We start from the raw sequence: 14,493 nt of genomic DNA, 5'->3' as shown, positions 1-14,493 counted from the left end.
CTCACCCTCGGGTTGCCACTCGTAGACAGCACTCGGAAGACGGTCTCCTGACATTCGGAGGACAGGGTACAAATAACTTCTTCTTTCTAACCCTGATTGTTCTTTCTCCTAATCTACTGATAAGCGTGCCTATCTTCCTATTTTTCTATTTTTTCTTATCTTCCTATTCTTCAAAAAAATTTCTACTGTGAAAAAGCTCTCTGGGCCTTGGCTACTCTACTTTTAACAGCGTCACTGCACTGGCTCTCCGGTAAACTTGATGCCTATCACGGGAAAGGGACTTATAAATAAGAATCGGTTCACTTTGGGCGAGAAACGGCTGTTAGCTCATAATCATCTTCGGCAATGAGGGGTTGGCCACTTTTGCTAGTTGATGTACCTATTATTTGTTTCCGGTGTATTTGATGGTTAGACCAATTTGGTTCCAGTGTAATTATCCAGTGTAATAAATGTAAGTAATAATCGACTGTTGGGCTACAATCATCTTCAGTGAGGAGGGGTTTGCAACTTTTGCTAGTTGGTGTACCCATTTATTTGTTTCCGGTGAACCTGATGTCTATCACGGGAGAGGGACTTGTAAGTAAGAATCTGTTCACTTTGGGCTAGAAATTTGTGTAAATTGGTGCACATTGTATTCGATCTCTTTAAATCTGACAGAATTAAGTTTTTACGCAACGGGTACAAACGATAACGTAAAACAATGAGGTAGTTTCGCAATAATTAGTGTCACCTATGGTATTTTAATCCTGAAAAGCTACGGATAGGTTTTATAATACCAACTAGATTATATAAGATATTTTTCCATGTTTTCATCCGTCACGATGTCAACGATTGAAAAGGATAAAGTTCAACTGGCTGCAAAGTCAATTTAGTCCCTTCTTTCGATACTATTTTGCTGTTGTTTTTTCAAGGCTGAGGAATAGCCTTTGATCATGTGATTACTGATCAATAGCGAAGAAACAAAACCAAAGTGTTGCTCTCGCAACGCTTTAGCCGGCGAAGCCGGACACAGGTTGCCGCTACACTTCACGTTGCCCGGGCAACGTAGGTCTAGTTTTGCTAACATTTTCAACTAGGATCTGAATACCTTTATCTCCGGCACAAAACGGGAGAAGTTAAATGGTTTTTCTAAGATTTCCAGGCAAGATGGGATCAGATTTTAGTTTTCTATCGTTTATTCAGATCTCTTATCCAAGCTCTACAATTCATTGGAAGACCGCATAATCGTTTCTAAATAGTTTGACCATGCAAATTAAAAAGTTTATAATGGACGAGAAAAGGGGCTTCTTAAGGTACTGCATTCTCTCAAAGTCTGTTCTACCCACTCTTCAACAGTCCTTCAGAGCCTTAACTCGGTCCATTAAGCCATTCCCGAGATATTGTAAAGAATTCGAAAAATCAGAGTGCACAGCGGTTTTTACTCAGACATGCGTTTCGTTTCCAGAGTATGCTCTTAGAAGACACTGAGGATTTTGTTATCGTGAACAACCTCTGAGAACAAGTTCAAAGTACAGCCAATCAGGAAAAAAAGCTATTGATTCATTTCAGCCCCCCCCCCTACATCGTCAACAACAAAAATTTTAAATTGGATACCCAGAATCAAACATGCCACCTTGTCTTTCAAAAAGCCTATGTTTGAAAATGTATATTTACGATCGAGCCGAGAGACTGTGAAATCATCTCATTCCTGATGACATATTATTTGGACCTTTCGACTATTCTTAACAAAATGGTTCTAAAAATGTAAAAGAACGCCATTGTATATTTTTCCATTCTACCAGTTAAAGACTTTTTTCATGTGATTAAGATTCATATTGAAATAATAGTCTAGTCACCACATATTTTGGCAACTTTCATAAGAATTCTGCATAGTCACCGTCAGCAAGTGGTACTTAAAAATAATTACATATGTTAATTTTACTATGATTAGCAAGGTCGTATCCATGGGGAGGTGTTAGGGGCTTTAACATCCCCCCCTCCCGAAATGTTTGTCCGACTCGTAGAAACGTAACAAAAATAAATATAGACCATTTTTTGTTTTTAAAGTTTTTGTCAATCCCACCCTCCGAAAAAAAAATCCTGGATACGACCTTGATGAGTAATGTTTGGTGTATCCTGGGTGGTATCCTGGGCTTCAAATATCCAAACTTACTTTTGTGTTTCCTCTGGCCCGAAATGTTTTGGAACCTCATTTAATGGGAGACTCCTTTTACGAGTGAAGTCTTGGCGTAGGGTTCTTTGTTAGTGTATCAGAAATATAAAACCTATTCTTAGGCCCAACTTTCTCTGATAGGTCTATCAGGACCAGTCTTATGGTGAGCCCCCATTCCATCACTGTGCGCAGATATTTAAATAATTTAAGGAGCCTTTTTTCCGTGGAATGTAGGTTAAAGAGTCGTCGTCTTTATATTCTAATTGATTTGATTATTACAGCGCCAACGGGCTGCAGACTTTGGGCCATAGAGCGACAATTCTTTCAAGCTATTATGATGAGAACGGGAATGATAAGACAGGCAGAATACACTGAATTTCTAAAGAGGTAATTCTTCATCTTCTTTTGTCGATAGTCTAGATACCCTCATGAAATATTGGCATATGTATGACAGGGTCAGTGACCAGTAATATCTGCAGCTAGGGCTACAAACTAAAGGATCTCCTTCTAGATCATTTAAATCCAAACTGATTTTAAATAAATCTGCACTAATGCCTTCAAGGCAAGCTTTTTAGCTATTATGTTCAGATGCGATGCCTGCTATGTTAAAACCGATATATTTTAGGCATTTTTTTTGCATCATCCGAGATTTCTTTTTCTATTTTTGCATCATCCTGTGTCTAAAGAGCTCATCATGACGATCGAATTAAAACGAACTCAGTGGTTTTTCCTACCTTTTCTCTCATTGACAATTAGCTACTCTTGAACTTTGTGGCCATAGTTCGCAATAATTCAATTCTTCTAGCATTATCTTTTGTCTTTTAAATAGCATTTATTCGACATTTTAAGTACATAACAATAAGAAGTCAACAGACTTGTTACTACCTTGAATTAAATTACTGGTATTTCTCACTGCTCTGCGACATTTTGAATGAAATTTATTTCTCGCCATGGCTCTGTGTCATTGCGATGCGAATTATAAAAAAAGACTGGAAATATAAATATCGTAAGCTATCATTAAGAGCATAGATAGGGTTTTGTTTAAGGGTATCGATGCCAGTTAGGGAGTACAGGTACATCGTAGAAAGAATTACTGACAAAATAGTCGATTTATACGGAAAATATTAGAAACTATCTTGATATTCTTTTTTTGTGGGGGGGGGAGAGGATAAGGGCGTACAAGGGTGCAAATTCACGGAAGTTCTGAGGTGGGCAAGATCATAAAAAATCTATTTCCCAAAACCTGCGGAGGGTTAAAGGGTATTTTTTCAACGAGGGTACCAAACAAGGTGTTTTTAGAATTTAGGGGAAACTATCTCTCCCCTGCACCCCACATTCCCTATTGGTTATTGTTGGGTAAGAAGATTTTTTATTTCCCCTCTTCTATGTATACATCTCTAATTGTTACCATGGGTATTATGGCCCTGCTTTTGTCTGAGGGGTCACCAACTCTCAGAAATCCCTTACACAATTTGACGTGTGCCAAGCATGGCGAAAGTGTGCCAAGCGTGGTGTAAGTATGCCGAGCGTGGTAGAACTCTACCAAAAGCTGTTGGGAATGTATCATGTGTGATGAAACTGTGCCCCATGTGGTGCAACAGTAAGGTACACATGGCGTTCCGAGATGAACACAAGGTGGCTGAAAAGGAACGACCTCTCGTTTTTGTCGCTTCCAGCAATTCCCTTTGTTTTTCAAAGCTTATATTCGGTTTTCTACCTGTACCTCTTGTCCTATTTTTGCCCTTTATATCTACGATTTAGGCATGAATGGTTTGTCTTAACGCGGATCCCCTAAATTTTGATTCACTCTGTTAGAAATATATGTAGATACATATTTATTATAGTCAGATTGAAATAATTTATTATAGCAAAAGCAGTGATTGAAAGAATAAAATTATGTAAGAATAAAACAGTAAAATATTGTTATCAAATAGAAATTGAACAGAAATTATATATATATATATATATATATATATACATATATATATATATATATATATATATATATATATATATATATATATATATATATATATATATATATATATATATATATGTATATAAATCATTGAATAGTTAAATATCTAAGCCATGTATTAATATGTTTATTATGAAAATCATTCAAGATTAAACTTTTCAAAGTATTAGTTAATTGACTTACCTTGAAGAATATCTTAGAAAAACATGTTATCCCATTTTATTACATTTATATTGTTTTGAACTTCGTTCATATATCTTAGAATCCTTTTTTTTTTCTGATTTTGAATGGAGCAAATGCTAAGTTCTAAGAATAGCACAAATTGCAAGATGAAAGTGTACATTTAACGCATATTCAGTGTCATTAAAGCATTCATTGAAAGATAAGAGCATAAAGAATATGAAAGATATACATTTTACCAGTTTAAAACAATTGCATAAACAGAAAATACCAGGAGAGGGGATCAAAAGATTGCTTATGTGTGAATTTTTACAAATGAGAAGCATTTTCAAGTTTACGGAATTAGTTTCCACTTACTTTTGCGTTGTTTCACGGTTCAGCATGGCAATGGTGTCTGCAAAAAACTTAATATTCGTGTAACAACTAAAGAAAAATTATAGGAATCGCAGAAAATGTAGTTTTATGTATGAATGGACCTAAGATGGATCTAGGGGACAAAATATGTTTTCGTTTTGATGTTCTTTCTACTTAAAAGGTTGTCATAACAGTATCAGGTACAAAATTTGTAAGCGTCGTGCGATTTTGCAACAGGAGTTGAAAGTCTTCGATACGGGTGCATTTGCTCTTCTTTATCTTTTTTCGCCCATTAAAAATATTATTATTTTAATTTGCAATATTTCACGAATCGAAAGAGAAAAGATAGCTGAATATAACTTCCTATTAGTATCACTGGATTTACCACTTTAGGGAATAGAATTTGAAAAAGTTAACATTAAAAAACGATATACCCCATAATATCCTTAGAACTTTTCAGCTGATCAAGGTACAGTGATGCTTACTTTTTGCTTGTACTGGTTGAATGTTCAAGCCATATCCAGGCTCATCGTGGTGCCCAGCAGACGACGACATGTCTTCTTTCAGAAGTTTCGCGCGAGGGTGGCATGCTCTACAATCTCCAGCCACTGACGATCCCAACGATGACTGTATCTTCTGAATCCTCCGAATTGCTGAAGATAAAACTTCACTGTCGTGAGTCACGTCTTTTCTTGGCTTCCTGTTCTCTTCTTCCATGCCGGTAGTGGTAGGCATTTGAGGCATCTCCTGCTTATTTGGTCATCTGGTCTTCGTGTGGCGTGACCAAACCATCTCAGTCTCCTCAGCTTAACAATATCAGAGACATGTGGGCCACCCCATCTTCTCCTGAGTTCGTCATTAGAGATTCTATCTGAGAGGTGGATGCCCATGGTACAACTCAGACATTTATGGTTAAAGGTATTCAAGACCAAGGCCTCGGCCGCTTTCATTGACCGTCTCTCAAATCCAATGAAGAGAACAGAGAGAATCGTAGCTTCATATACTTGGAGCTTCGTCCGTGTTGAAATTTTGCTCCGCTTCCAGAGATCCTTTTGTAGTTGAAGGCAGACACTCTAGGCTGACGATAAGTGGCTCCAAATCTCATCCGAAGATTCGCCAGCAGGGTTTACCATTGAGCCGAGGTATTTGAACGACTGGATATCTTGAATCTGACTACCGTTTAGGGCCACAGGGGTTTCGTCCATCCCAGCCTTTCACATGGTTATTTGGAGACAAGTCGAGAGTGCCTTGTCTGCCATGTCACTTATCATAGCCTGGGCTTCCGCAACAGATTCAGCAAGCATGTTCACGTCGTCAGCATAGCCAAGATCCGTGTCGAAGAAGGTGTGGCTCACTGCAACACCTTTGTAAATGTCAAGGATCTTTAGGATCCGATCAATCACAAAGTTTAACAAAGCTGATGAAAGGATGCAGCCTTGACATACACCCTCCTCAGTCGAAGCCAGGTCTTAAAGCTCGTCCTTTGTTGTGACTCGTACCTTTGTTCGAGCATAGCATGTCCTGAGCAGACCGATGATCTTCTCAGGTACACCATCCTCTCTCATTGCTTCCCATATTGCACTATGGTGGACCGAATCAAAAGCAGTAATGAAGTCCTAAAAATTTGAATTGTTTCCTGCTGGTGTTCAAACCGGTGTTCAAGGATCTGTCGCAGGCTAAATATCTGGTCATAGCAGCCCATGCCCGGCCTTAATCCTGCTTGGTTGGGCCGCGTTTGGCGGTTTCTACCCTCTTAAAATCTGTTTAAAAGTATGATTGCGAACATCTTGGCAGCAATAGGGATAAGGGATATCCCTCGGTAGTTTTTACAATCCATTGGGTCACCTTTTTAAAGATAGGGATAATTATTGAGGTCTTCCAGTCATCGGGTATGTAATGATCATCCCCAAACTTCGGTGATCAAACTATAAAGCTCACCCACCACCAGCTTGGGAAGAACTTTCAGTGGCTCGGCAGAAATACCGTCTATTCCTGGGCTTGTATGGTTTTTCAGTACTTTGATCGCCTTGGTTACTTCATCCTTGGTCGTACATATATTACATACGCCTGATGGTTTAGTTATTGGTCCTGGTCTCAGTTGCTCATAAAATGTAATCGCCATTTTTTGATACGTTCTTCACTTGTTGTGAGCATTTTCCCACCTTTTGCCTGAAACAAAGGGATGGCAGTTTGCTTCTTCTTCCCAGTACATTCTCCAAGTATCTGATAGAGTTTTTGAGTATCATTCCGTGATGCGGCTCATTCCATATCGCTAGAATCATTGGACCGGTAGGCTTTTTTTATCAGCTGTTGCTGATCTGTGACATTCTTATCGCAGCATTTAATGTGTGGGTGACTTTTTGCTGGTCACCTCTTTATTCTTTCCAGAGAGTTTGAGTGTTTTTTTCTGAGATCTACTTTCGCTAAAATTATTGGACCGGTAGGCTTTTTTGTCAGCTCTTTCTGATCTATGACATTCTTATCGCAGCATTTTATGTGTGGGTGACTTTTTGCTGGTCACCTCTTTATTCTTTCCAGAGAGTTTGAGTGTTTTTTTCTGAGAACTACTTTTTGTTTTTCTGTTTAACAAACCCAAGTGTGCGGCTTGTGGTGGCTTCATTGTTTTGGTGTTTGAACTTTTTCCATTTCATCTCAATCTTTGTGTCGGGGCAGTTTACGCGCTGACAAGTCAGGGTTGATTCCTTTGGGTCATCTAGAAGGAGAGCGAAGTGGCTCGAGATTTCTGTGACAAATAGTTCTCGGTACTCATCTACTTTCAGCTAAGTACGTCTGTTTTCTGGCTCAGAATAGTAGTATTCTTTGCGCCAAGTCCTTAGCTTAGCCTTGTCCTCAATAAGAAGTGGTCAGATTCATTTTTTGGTCCTGGGTCAGCGCCTTTGTGCACTCTCGAGTTCATCACCATGTTTTTCCGTCATCGGAATATGAGCAGATAATCTATTTGGGCCTTAATCTTCCGTCGCCGGATTCGCGTGTATGTATGTTTGACACGGCTTGTATTTAAACCAGGCGTTAGCAACAGCGAGGTTGTTCTGCATTATGAACAACAAGACCCTGTTTCCATTTGTGGACCTGTCTCCAAGGCCGTGATTACTGATCACCTGTTCCGACCTATTGAGCTTTCCACCTATTCTAGCATTGAAGTCACCTCCAGTTAGGAGGATGTCTTTCCGTGGGATCATATCAATGACTGTCTGAAGGCCACTGTAAAACTGGTCTTTTGTTGTTTAGTGGCATCTCTTATTGGGGCATACACGCTAAGGATTATCAGTTTATTGGTGCGACCTTTAAATCTTGCCCATACAATTCTCTCGGACACAAGCTCATATTCGAGAAGCCCAGTGGCTGATTTGGTAGACACCTACTCCTGCTCGGTCCCATCCATCTAATGGTCTTGAGTTATAAAACTTGAACTTTTTTGCCGACGGGGATTCTAGGGTCAAGATCTCGCGTCCATTCAGTCTTGTCTCAAAGCTTGTGTGAGTGTGCATTTGATCGAGCACAGGTTCCAGCAGTCTGTGTTTAGGCTTTGTCTTCTTGATAGAATGGTAGCTAGTTCACTTCTCAACGAGGGTGCAAGTCTCATTGCATTGCTTAATACGGGATACTGTAGCCAAACTTTTACTCTGTATCACATTCATCATCATTATCTTGCCTTTCTTGGGATAAGGTACACCACAAGGTACCCAGTCTTGTGGTCACCCGAAGCGCATTGGCCATCACTTTGCTCGTTGTGGAGCTCAGTGATGTTTACCCCTGTTCATCACTTTCAGGTGTGCTAACGGATTTTCTATGCTGCCTAGGAACGGAGGGTCTAGCCTCATTGCCTGGAGCTCCACCACCGCCGTGGAAATTTCCAGGCTTAGCTAGCCCTATGCTCCCACCTAAAGTCAGCAGTTGGCTTCAGGAAGAGTTGAAAGACTTACATGAATGGTTGTATTTTGGCTCGGGGGGGGGGGTATTTTACAAAAGCTTTACAAAATGCATCGAAAACTTGTTTATATGCATTTTTGTTTTGTTTTTTACGAGTTGGACACACAATTTTTCTTTGGGGTGGGGGGATCAAACATAGTAACCCCCCTGGATACGCACTTGCTTACAGGCCTCATGTTTTATTTGGCTATTTGACATGACATATGCATTTAATGTCGGACAAATAGTGTGCAACCTCTTGGCACAATTTTCTACATCATGAGGATGTAAGGCCTTAAAACTTTTTGTTTAAACCTTACTGGTCTTAAGTCTAGAATTTTTTTTTTTTCAAAATACACAGAACCAATCACTGTCAGGGTTTATTATCTGGCTATGTTATCAGACGGTATTTTATTTAAGGCAGAAGGGTTTTGTTGTTTTTTAGCGTCGTTTTATTACTAGTAATTATGCAGTTTCTCCGCTCAAAGAATTAGATAAGCTTTTATTCATCTCATGTTTCGTTTATCATTCTTGTGCTTAATTAAATATATTTCAAATATGCTTCGAATATCATTCACCCCCTTTTTTGTTTCTTTTTACTTTTTCCAATGTATAGTCTCGGAGATAATGACTTGTAAAATTCAACATCGTTTAAAGTTATACAGTAGCTCAACAATAGAAAACCACGAATTAAACTAAAAAAAAAAAAAAAAAAAAAAAAAAAAAAAAAAAAAAAAAAAAAAAAAAAAAAAAAAAAAAAAAAAAAAAAATAAAAAAAACGCAAGTTACCTTCAATAATTTATAAATTTTCTAGAAAGATTCATGGTAAATTCTCTGTAACATATAAATATACAGGGCGTCACAAGGATCGCGCTCGCGCACCATGCTAATCGTCCGCTAGAGTGCGAAAAAAAAAAAAAAAAAAAAAAAAAAAAAAAAAAAAAAACAAAACTTTGGTAGCAATAGATGCATCAAAAAAATTGGCTTTTCGTGCTAATTCCAAATATTTAAAATTCATTAAGTTTAATGTTACTCGTCAAAAGCTATGAGCATGAGAAAGTTAGTATGATTTTTGAAAAAGGGGGGAAACAAGAACCAATAATTAAGTTAGTTTAATAAAAATTGCACCATCACATTTAGCGTGTTAGAGAACCGTACCGTAGAGGTATCAATCTTCCATCTACAAAAAATGTTGAATTTGTAATTTTATCAGTGAAAGATCATGAAAAAAAAAAAAAAAAAAACAACTCTTTTTTTTTCAAGGGTGATCGTACGAAACCAATAGTCCTAAAAGATTGGAAGAGGACTCGCTCGAAAAAATTAAAAGTTCTAGTTCCCGTATTAAGTGACCAAAAAGATTGGAGGGCAACTAGCCCCCCTCCCATGTCCCTTTTCCCTATAAAGTCATATCGAACCAATGGTCCTAAAAGATCGTGGTGGAGATCATTCGAAGTGAAATCAAAAGTTCTTGTGCCCTTTTTAAGTGACCGAAATATTGGAGGGCAACTAGCCCCCCTACCACTCCGCTTTTTTCCCAAAGACATCGGATCCAAATTTTTAGATAGCCATTTGGTTCACCATAGTTGAAAGGTCCCGTATCTATGGCTTTGGAGATGACATGACCTCCCATAGTCACTGAGGATAGGTCTGTAAGGCAATTTGCTCATTGTTCACATATATTAGCCTATTTATAATTGGGAAATATTTTTTTTTTGGGGGGGGGGTAATTTTCTGCAGGTATAAAAACGGTCAGAAATTAAATAAAAAAACAAGTTTTCCAACTGAAAGTAAGTTCCTTATTTGAATGGGGCTGCCCCCGCCTTAACCCTTGCTGTTTACGGTAAAGTTTGACTAAGATTTGATCCTATGTCACATCTATGGTCAAATATGTCTTGTTTTTTTTAAATATGCTGTAAATATTGGCTCAAATGAAAGCTATAAATTTCTTCGTCGTTACAAATATAGCGCGATTTCAAGCTGATATACCTTGAATTTACTAACCATGCTTAACTGAACTTACTCCCGCCTTCCAGTTCTAAGTTTGAACTACTAAGAAAAAAAATTTAGTTAGTACTTGAGTCAAAATGCTATGTATAGGAACCAAACATAGTCTGTAAACCCACAAGCTATAATTATAGGCCAATCATCCAGAAGATGATAGTATTTTCTATTGTTTGGAAATAGTTTTGAACCCAACTCCATAAAATTGGGAATGTCTTCAAGAAATACACATGCATGACTTAACAATCTTTTTGCAATCCAAGTAGAAACTCTATCGTTGTGTTGTGATTTATTTTGGTTTTTTGATCCCAATTTCTGTCCTTTCTGCATACTGTTTGAGATAAGCGAAACAAACAAGAAGTGTCTGCACCTGGAAATTCTTGTTTAGGTGCGTTGGTAGTAGGTAAACCAAATCAATCAATATCCAACGATTCTTAAAATTGTTTGATTAAATGATGTTTGGGTCATATTTATAAGGAGAATATAGGGATCAAGTGAGAAATGGTCTCTAGTTTTGTAGTGGGTGGTCTCAATTAGAAAACTTTCTATAGTTTGTTTACTTTAAAATAATTTGTTAAAAAGGATGATTATCAAAAACCGTGATTTTTATTGCCACAATGAGATTTATTTATGTTAATCAAGAAGTCATTTGAAAAAAAAACTTGAAATTAAAAATAATAAAACTATCTTAATTTGCCGCTATTGTATTTCGATGAAATGTTTAAAGGATGCAACTAGCCATGTCCATTAGCGTAACTGACGACACTGAAAGTAGTATCAGTAGCCCTGCAATAGCGATGGCATAGTAAAATCAATGTGTTATGCTTGTCTTTTTTTCCCCGGTCATTTTGTATCGAACAGTCGCAGTGAACTTTTGAGTGGGCTCTTTCGCTTCAAAATTGAAGTCTCAGTTTCCTTATTAAGGGCCAAAAGTAATTAACGGACAATTGCCCTCCTTCTGTGCTCTTTCTCGCCCTCAACAAGCCTTATAACTCCGAGAAGAAATCAAAATTTTAAGATTCCCACAAAGCTCGGAATGGTAGAAAAGTTTAATAAATATGCCTCAGTCGATGGTATAATTCATGCACCCCTGGGGCACTGTCCATAAATCATTCAGTTTGCTCATTGTTCGTCGATCGGGTTTAAACCTTCAGAGGCTGCTTGCTTTGGCAAGGTGACCTCACGTTTTTGCGAGGGCTAGGGGGCATAAAAATGGGCTGACAAACTTTTTGTCTCTGCTCGGTTTAAAACTTTCATCTATAGGACCTTCGACTGAGGGAACTCAATAAACACGCTTCTGGGTATAAACAACCCACTCAGCTCTGGGGATCAGGGCCCTTAACAATGCAAATTGCATGTTTTCACAGACAGGTTTTAAGACGAAAAAAGTGGGCATAGCCTACATGGAATTGGCAGTCCGATCGACTTCAAATTTCCTGGGATTTCCTCCTGTGCCAAATTGCCTCAAGTTTTTAGGGGAATAGGGGAGATTAGTGGTGGCTAAAAATAGGCCCTAAAGTGTTTGTCTCTGATAGTTTTGAAATTTATTTCCATAAGTCCATGGGCTAAGGGGACCATAATGTAAAAAATTACTTGGGTTTACTTCCCGAAAATAGAGTCCGGAAAAGGGCCAAAAACTTTTCCTTGTAGTGAAATTCCTTGGGAAGATGTCCTTATGCACAAAAATAAGAGAAAAAATTGTTTCATCCGAAAATAGGGCCGCAAAAGGAGTCAAATGTTTTGTTTTCTCTTTGATTGGTTTTAAACTTTCTAGAATTGTTCTGCGGGCCAAGGAGGTCTCAAATTTTTGTGTAGGAGAGGTGGGGCGCTAGGGGTATGAAAATAAGGCTGGAAACTTGTTGTCAAGTTATATTCAAAAGTCCTAGATACATGGCATGCTCTCGCTAAACTTTTAGGGATCTTCCAGTGGGCCAAGAAGATCACATATTTTGTGGGGAGGAGAAAGCGCTAAGGGGTCCGAAGATAGACTGTAAACTGCACATTCTATTTTGATTTAGTTCAACATGTTCCCTAAACATTCCCTGATTGTTTCATCTTCATATCCTTAGCCAGAGTAGTACTAGTAGTAGTAGAAGTAACGACAGTAGTAGTAGTAGCAGTATGCACACACTACATTTTGGTTACTTCAACATCCCTCTCAACGCGCCCTGAAAGTTTCAGCTTAATACTTTAAGCATCTTCTGAAAAATCGCTCATGCATCCTTTTGGCAACCTTAACGCAGTGCAAGTGCGTTTTGATTTAGTTCAACATCACCCTAAATATTTCTTGAAAACGTAAAGGCTCTTCTTCTCATCTTCTCTCTCTGCGTTCTCTTCTTTAGAACATTACGGTAGCGTTGGCCTACAGTATAGGGTTCGACCGGTGGAGGATATCTAGTATCTCTAACTCTCATAAAGTGTAATAAAAATTTTTTATTTATACATATAATACAACGTTGAGGACAGAATCCGAATCTCGACTGACTCGGCTAATTTGCAACTCTAACTTATATTTTATAAAACACGGAGCATGGTACAGGAAACTGACATCCCTAAATAATCAGTTTACTTAGAATTTGAAATATTAATAGTTTAACCAGAATATGAATATTTGACAGAAACACGGAAAATCCCACTTCCGCTTTTCCGCTTCCGCTTTTTACAGATTTTCCCCCGGGTTTTCAAAATCTTTTTTTTTTTCAAAAAAAATAAAAATGATTTTCGATCCTCAAACAATGGTACACTTAATAAGAACACACACAAATTAAATTACTGATACTAAAACTGAACAATAAGACGTAAGAAAATATTGTTCCAATTGACACTTTTAACTTTCATCGCACTTTATATTGTCACGCTAAGTTCGCATTAAATTCGCATATCTACACCTAGTAGAAAAAATTTGTAGAAAAACATTTGAACGTAACAAAAAAAACCTTGTGTTTGTCTTCATGAAGATTAACTTGAAGATTTTTACCAAAGCCTTAATTTTTTTTTTTTCAAAAATTATTCAGTTCTTTTACTATTCATAATATATCAAAATGAAGTTAATACGCCGTTTGAGAAAAGTCGCTACAATGCTTTCCTTCACCACATTTATTTTTCTATTATTCCTATTTGAAAGGAAGTGTTTCTTCTGTCTTATTAATCATCACGAATTCTATCTACATCCTTCCCTCTATCTACCTGTCTGTATCAATCCCTTACTAGTCTCTATATTAGCCCTACTCTATTTATCTCTTAGTACTCTCTATAATAGCCTGGAGGCTTATTGCTTCTTTTCCTGTTACTTCTCCTAAAACTACTTGACTCTCCACTCGATCCTACTTCAACCTCTATCTCCCCTTTATCTAACTCTAAACTAGCCTGACTATGCTCTATTTGAATCTCCTGTTGTTCACTAGAAATGGAGCTATCCTCCCCTATCCCTGAAGTTACTGCTGGAGTCTCCACTGGACGCTGGTATACAGATGATCTTGAATCAACTCTACTAAGTCCACGATTCTCTAACGCTTATTCTACCATTTTTGATTCCTCTGACATTAATGTACTTGTTATTATTGGTTGATCAAGACAATTTTGAACTACCAAAAGTTTCTGAACCGGACGTTGACGTAAGCTATAACCATTGCTACTTTGTTCTTTGTCTTTAGATTTTAATCTACTAGCGACACTATTAGGGTTTTTGATCATATCTGTTATTTTCCCACGTACGGAACTCTTTTCCGCCCTATCGGCTGTTAATATCCCATGTACGGAACTCCTTTCCGCCATGTCAGCCGCTAACTCCTCAGGTACGGAACTCTTTTCCGCCCTATCGGCTGTTAATATTCCATGTACGGAACTCCTTTCCGCCATGTCAGCCGCTAACTCCTCAGGTACGGAACTCTTTTCCGCC

The 14,493-nt window shown here is 38.0% G+C and overlaps 1 protein-coding gene across 1 annotated transcript in view; it reads left to right on the top strand.

The window, feature by feature from the left end:
* The window catches only part of LOC136036261 (cGMP-dependent protein kinase, isozyme 2 forms cD5/T2-like), a gene marked incomplete in the record, with an annotated part of 170,535 nt that overhangs the window by 24,759 nt on the left and 131,283 nt on the right, over window positions 1-14,493 (top strand). Inside the window, 1 exon segment of the mRNA XM_065718394.1 lies at window positions 2,434-2,539. Coding sequence (XP_065574466.1) covers window positions 2,434-2,539 — 106 coding nt within the window.

This window comes from Artemia franciscana, chromosome 15 (genome assembly GCF_032884065.1).
Source record: "Artemia franciscana chromosome 15, ASM3288406v1, whole genome shotgun sequence".
NCBI lineage: Eukaryota > Metazoa > Arthropoda > Branchiopoda > Anostraca > Artemiidae > Artemia > Artemia franciscana.
This window is presented reverse-complemented; position numbering and strand designations above follow the sequence as displayed.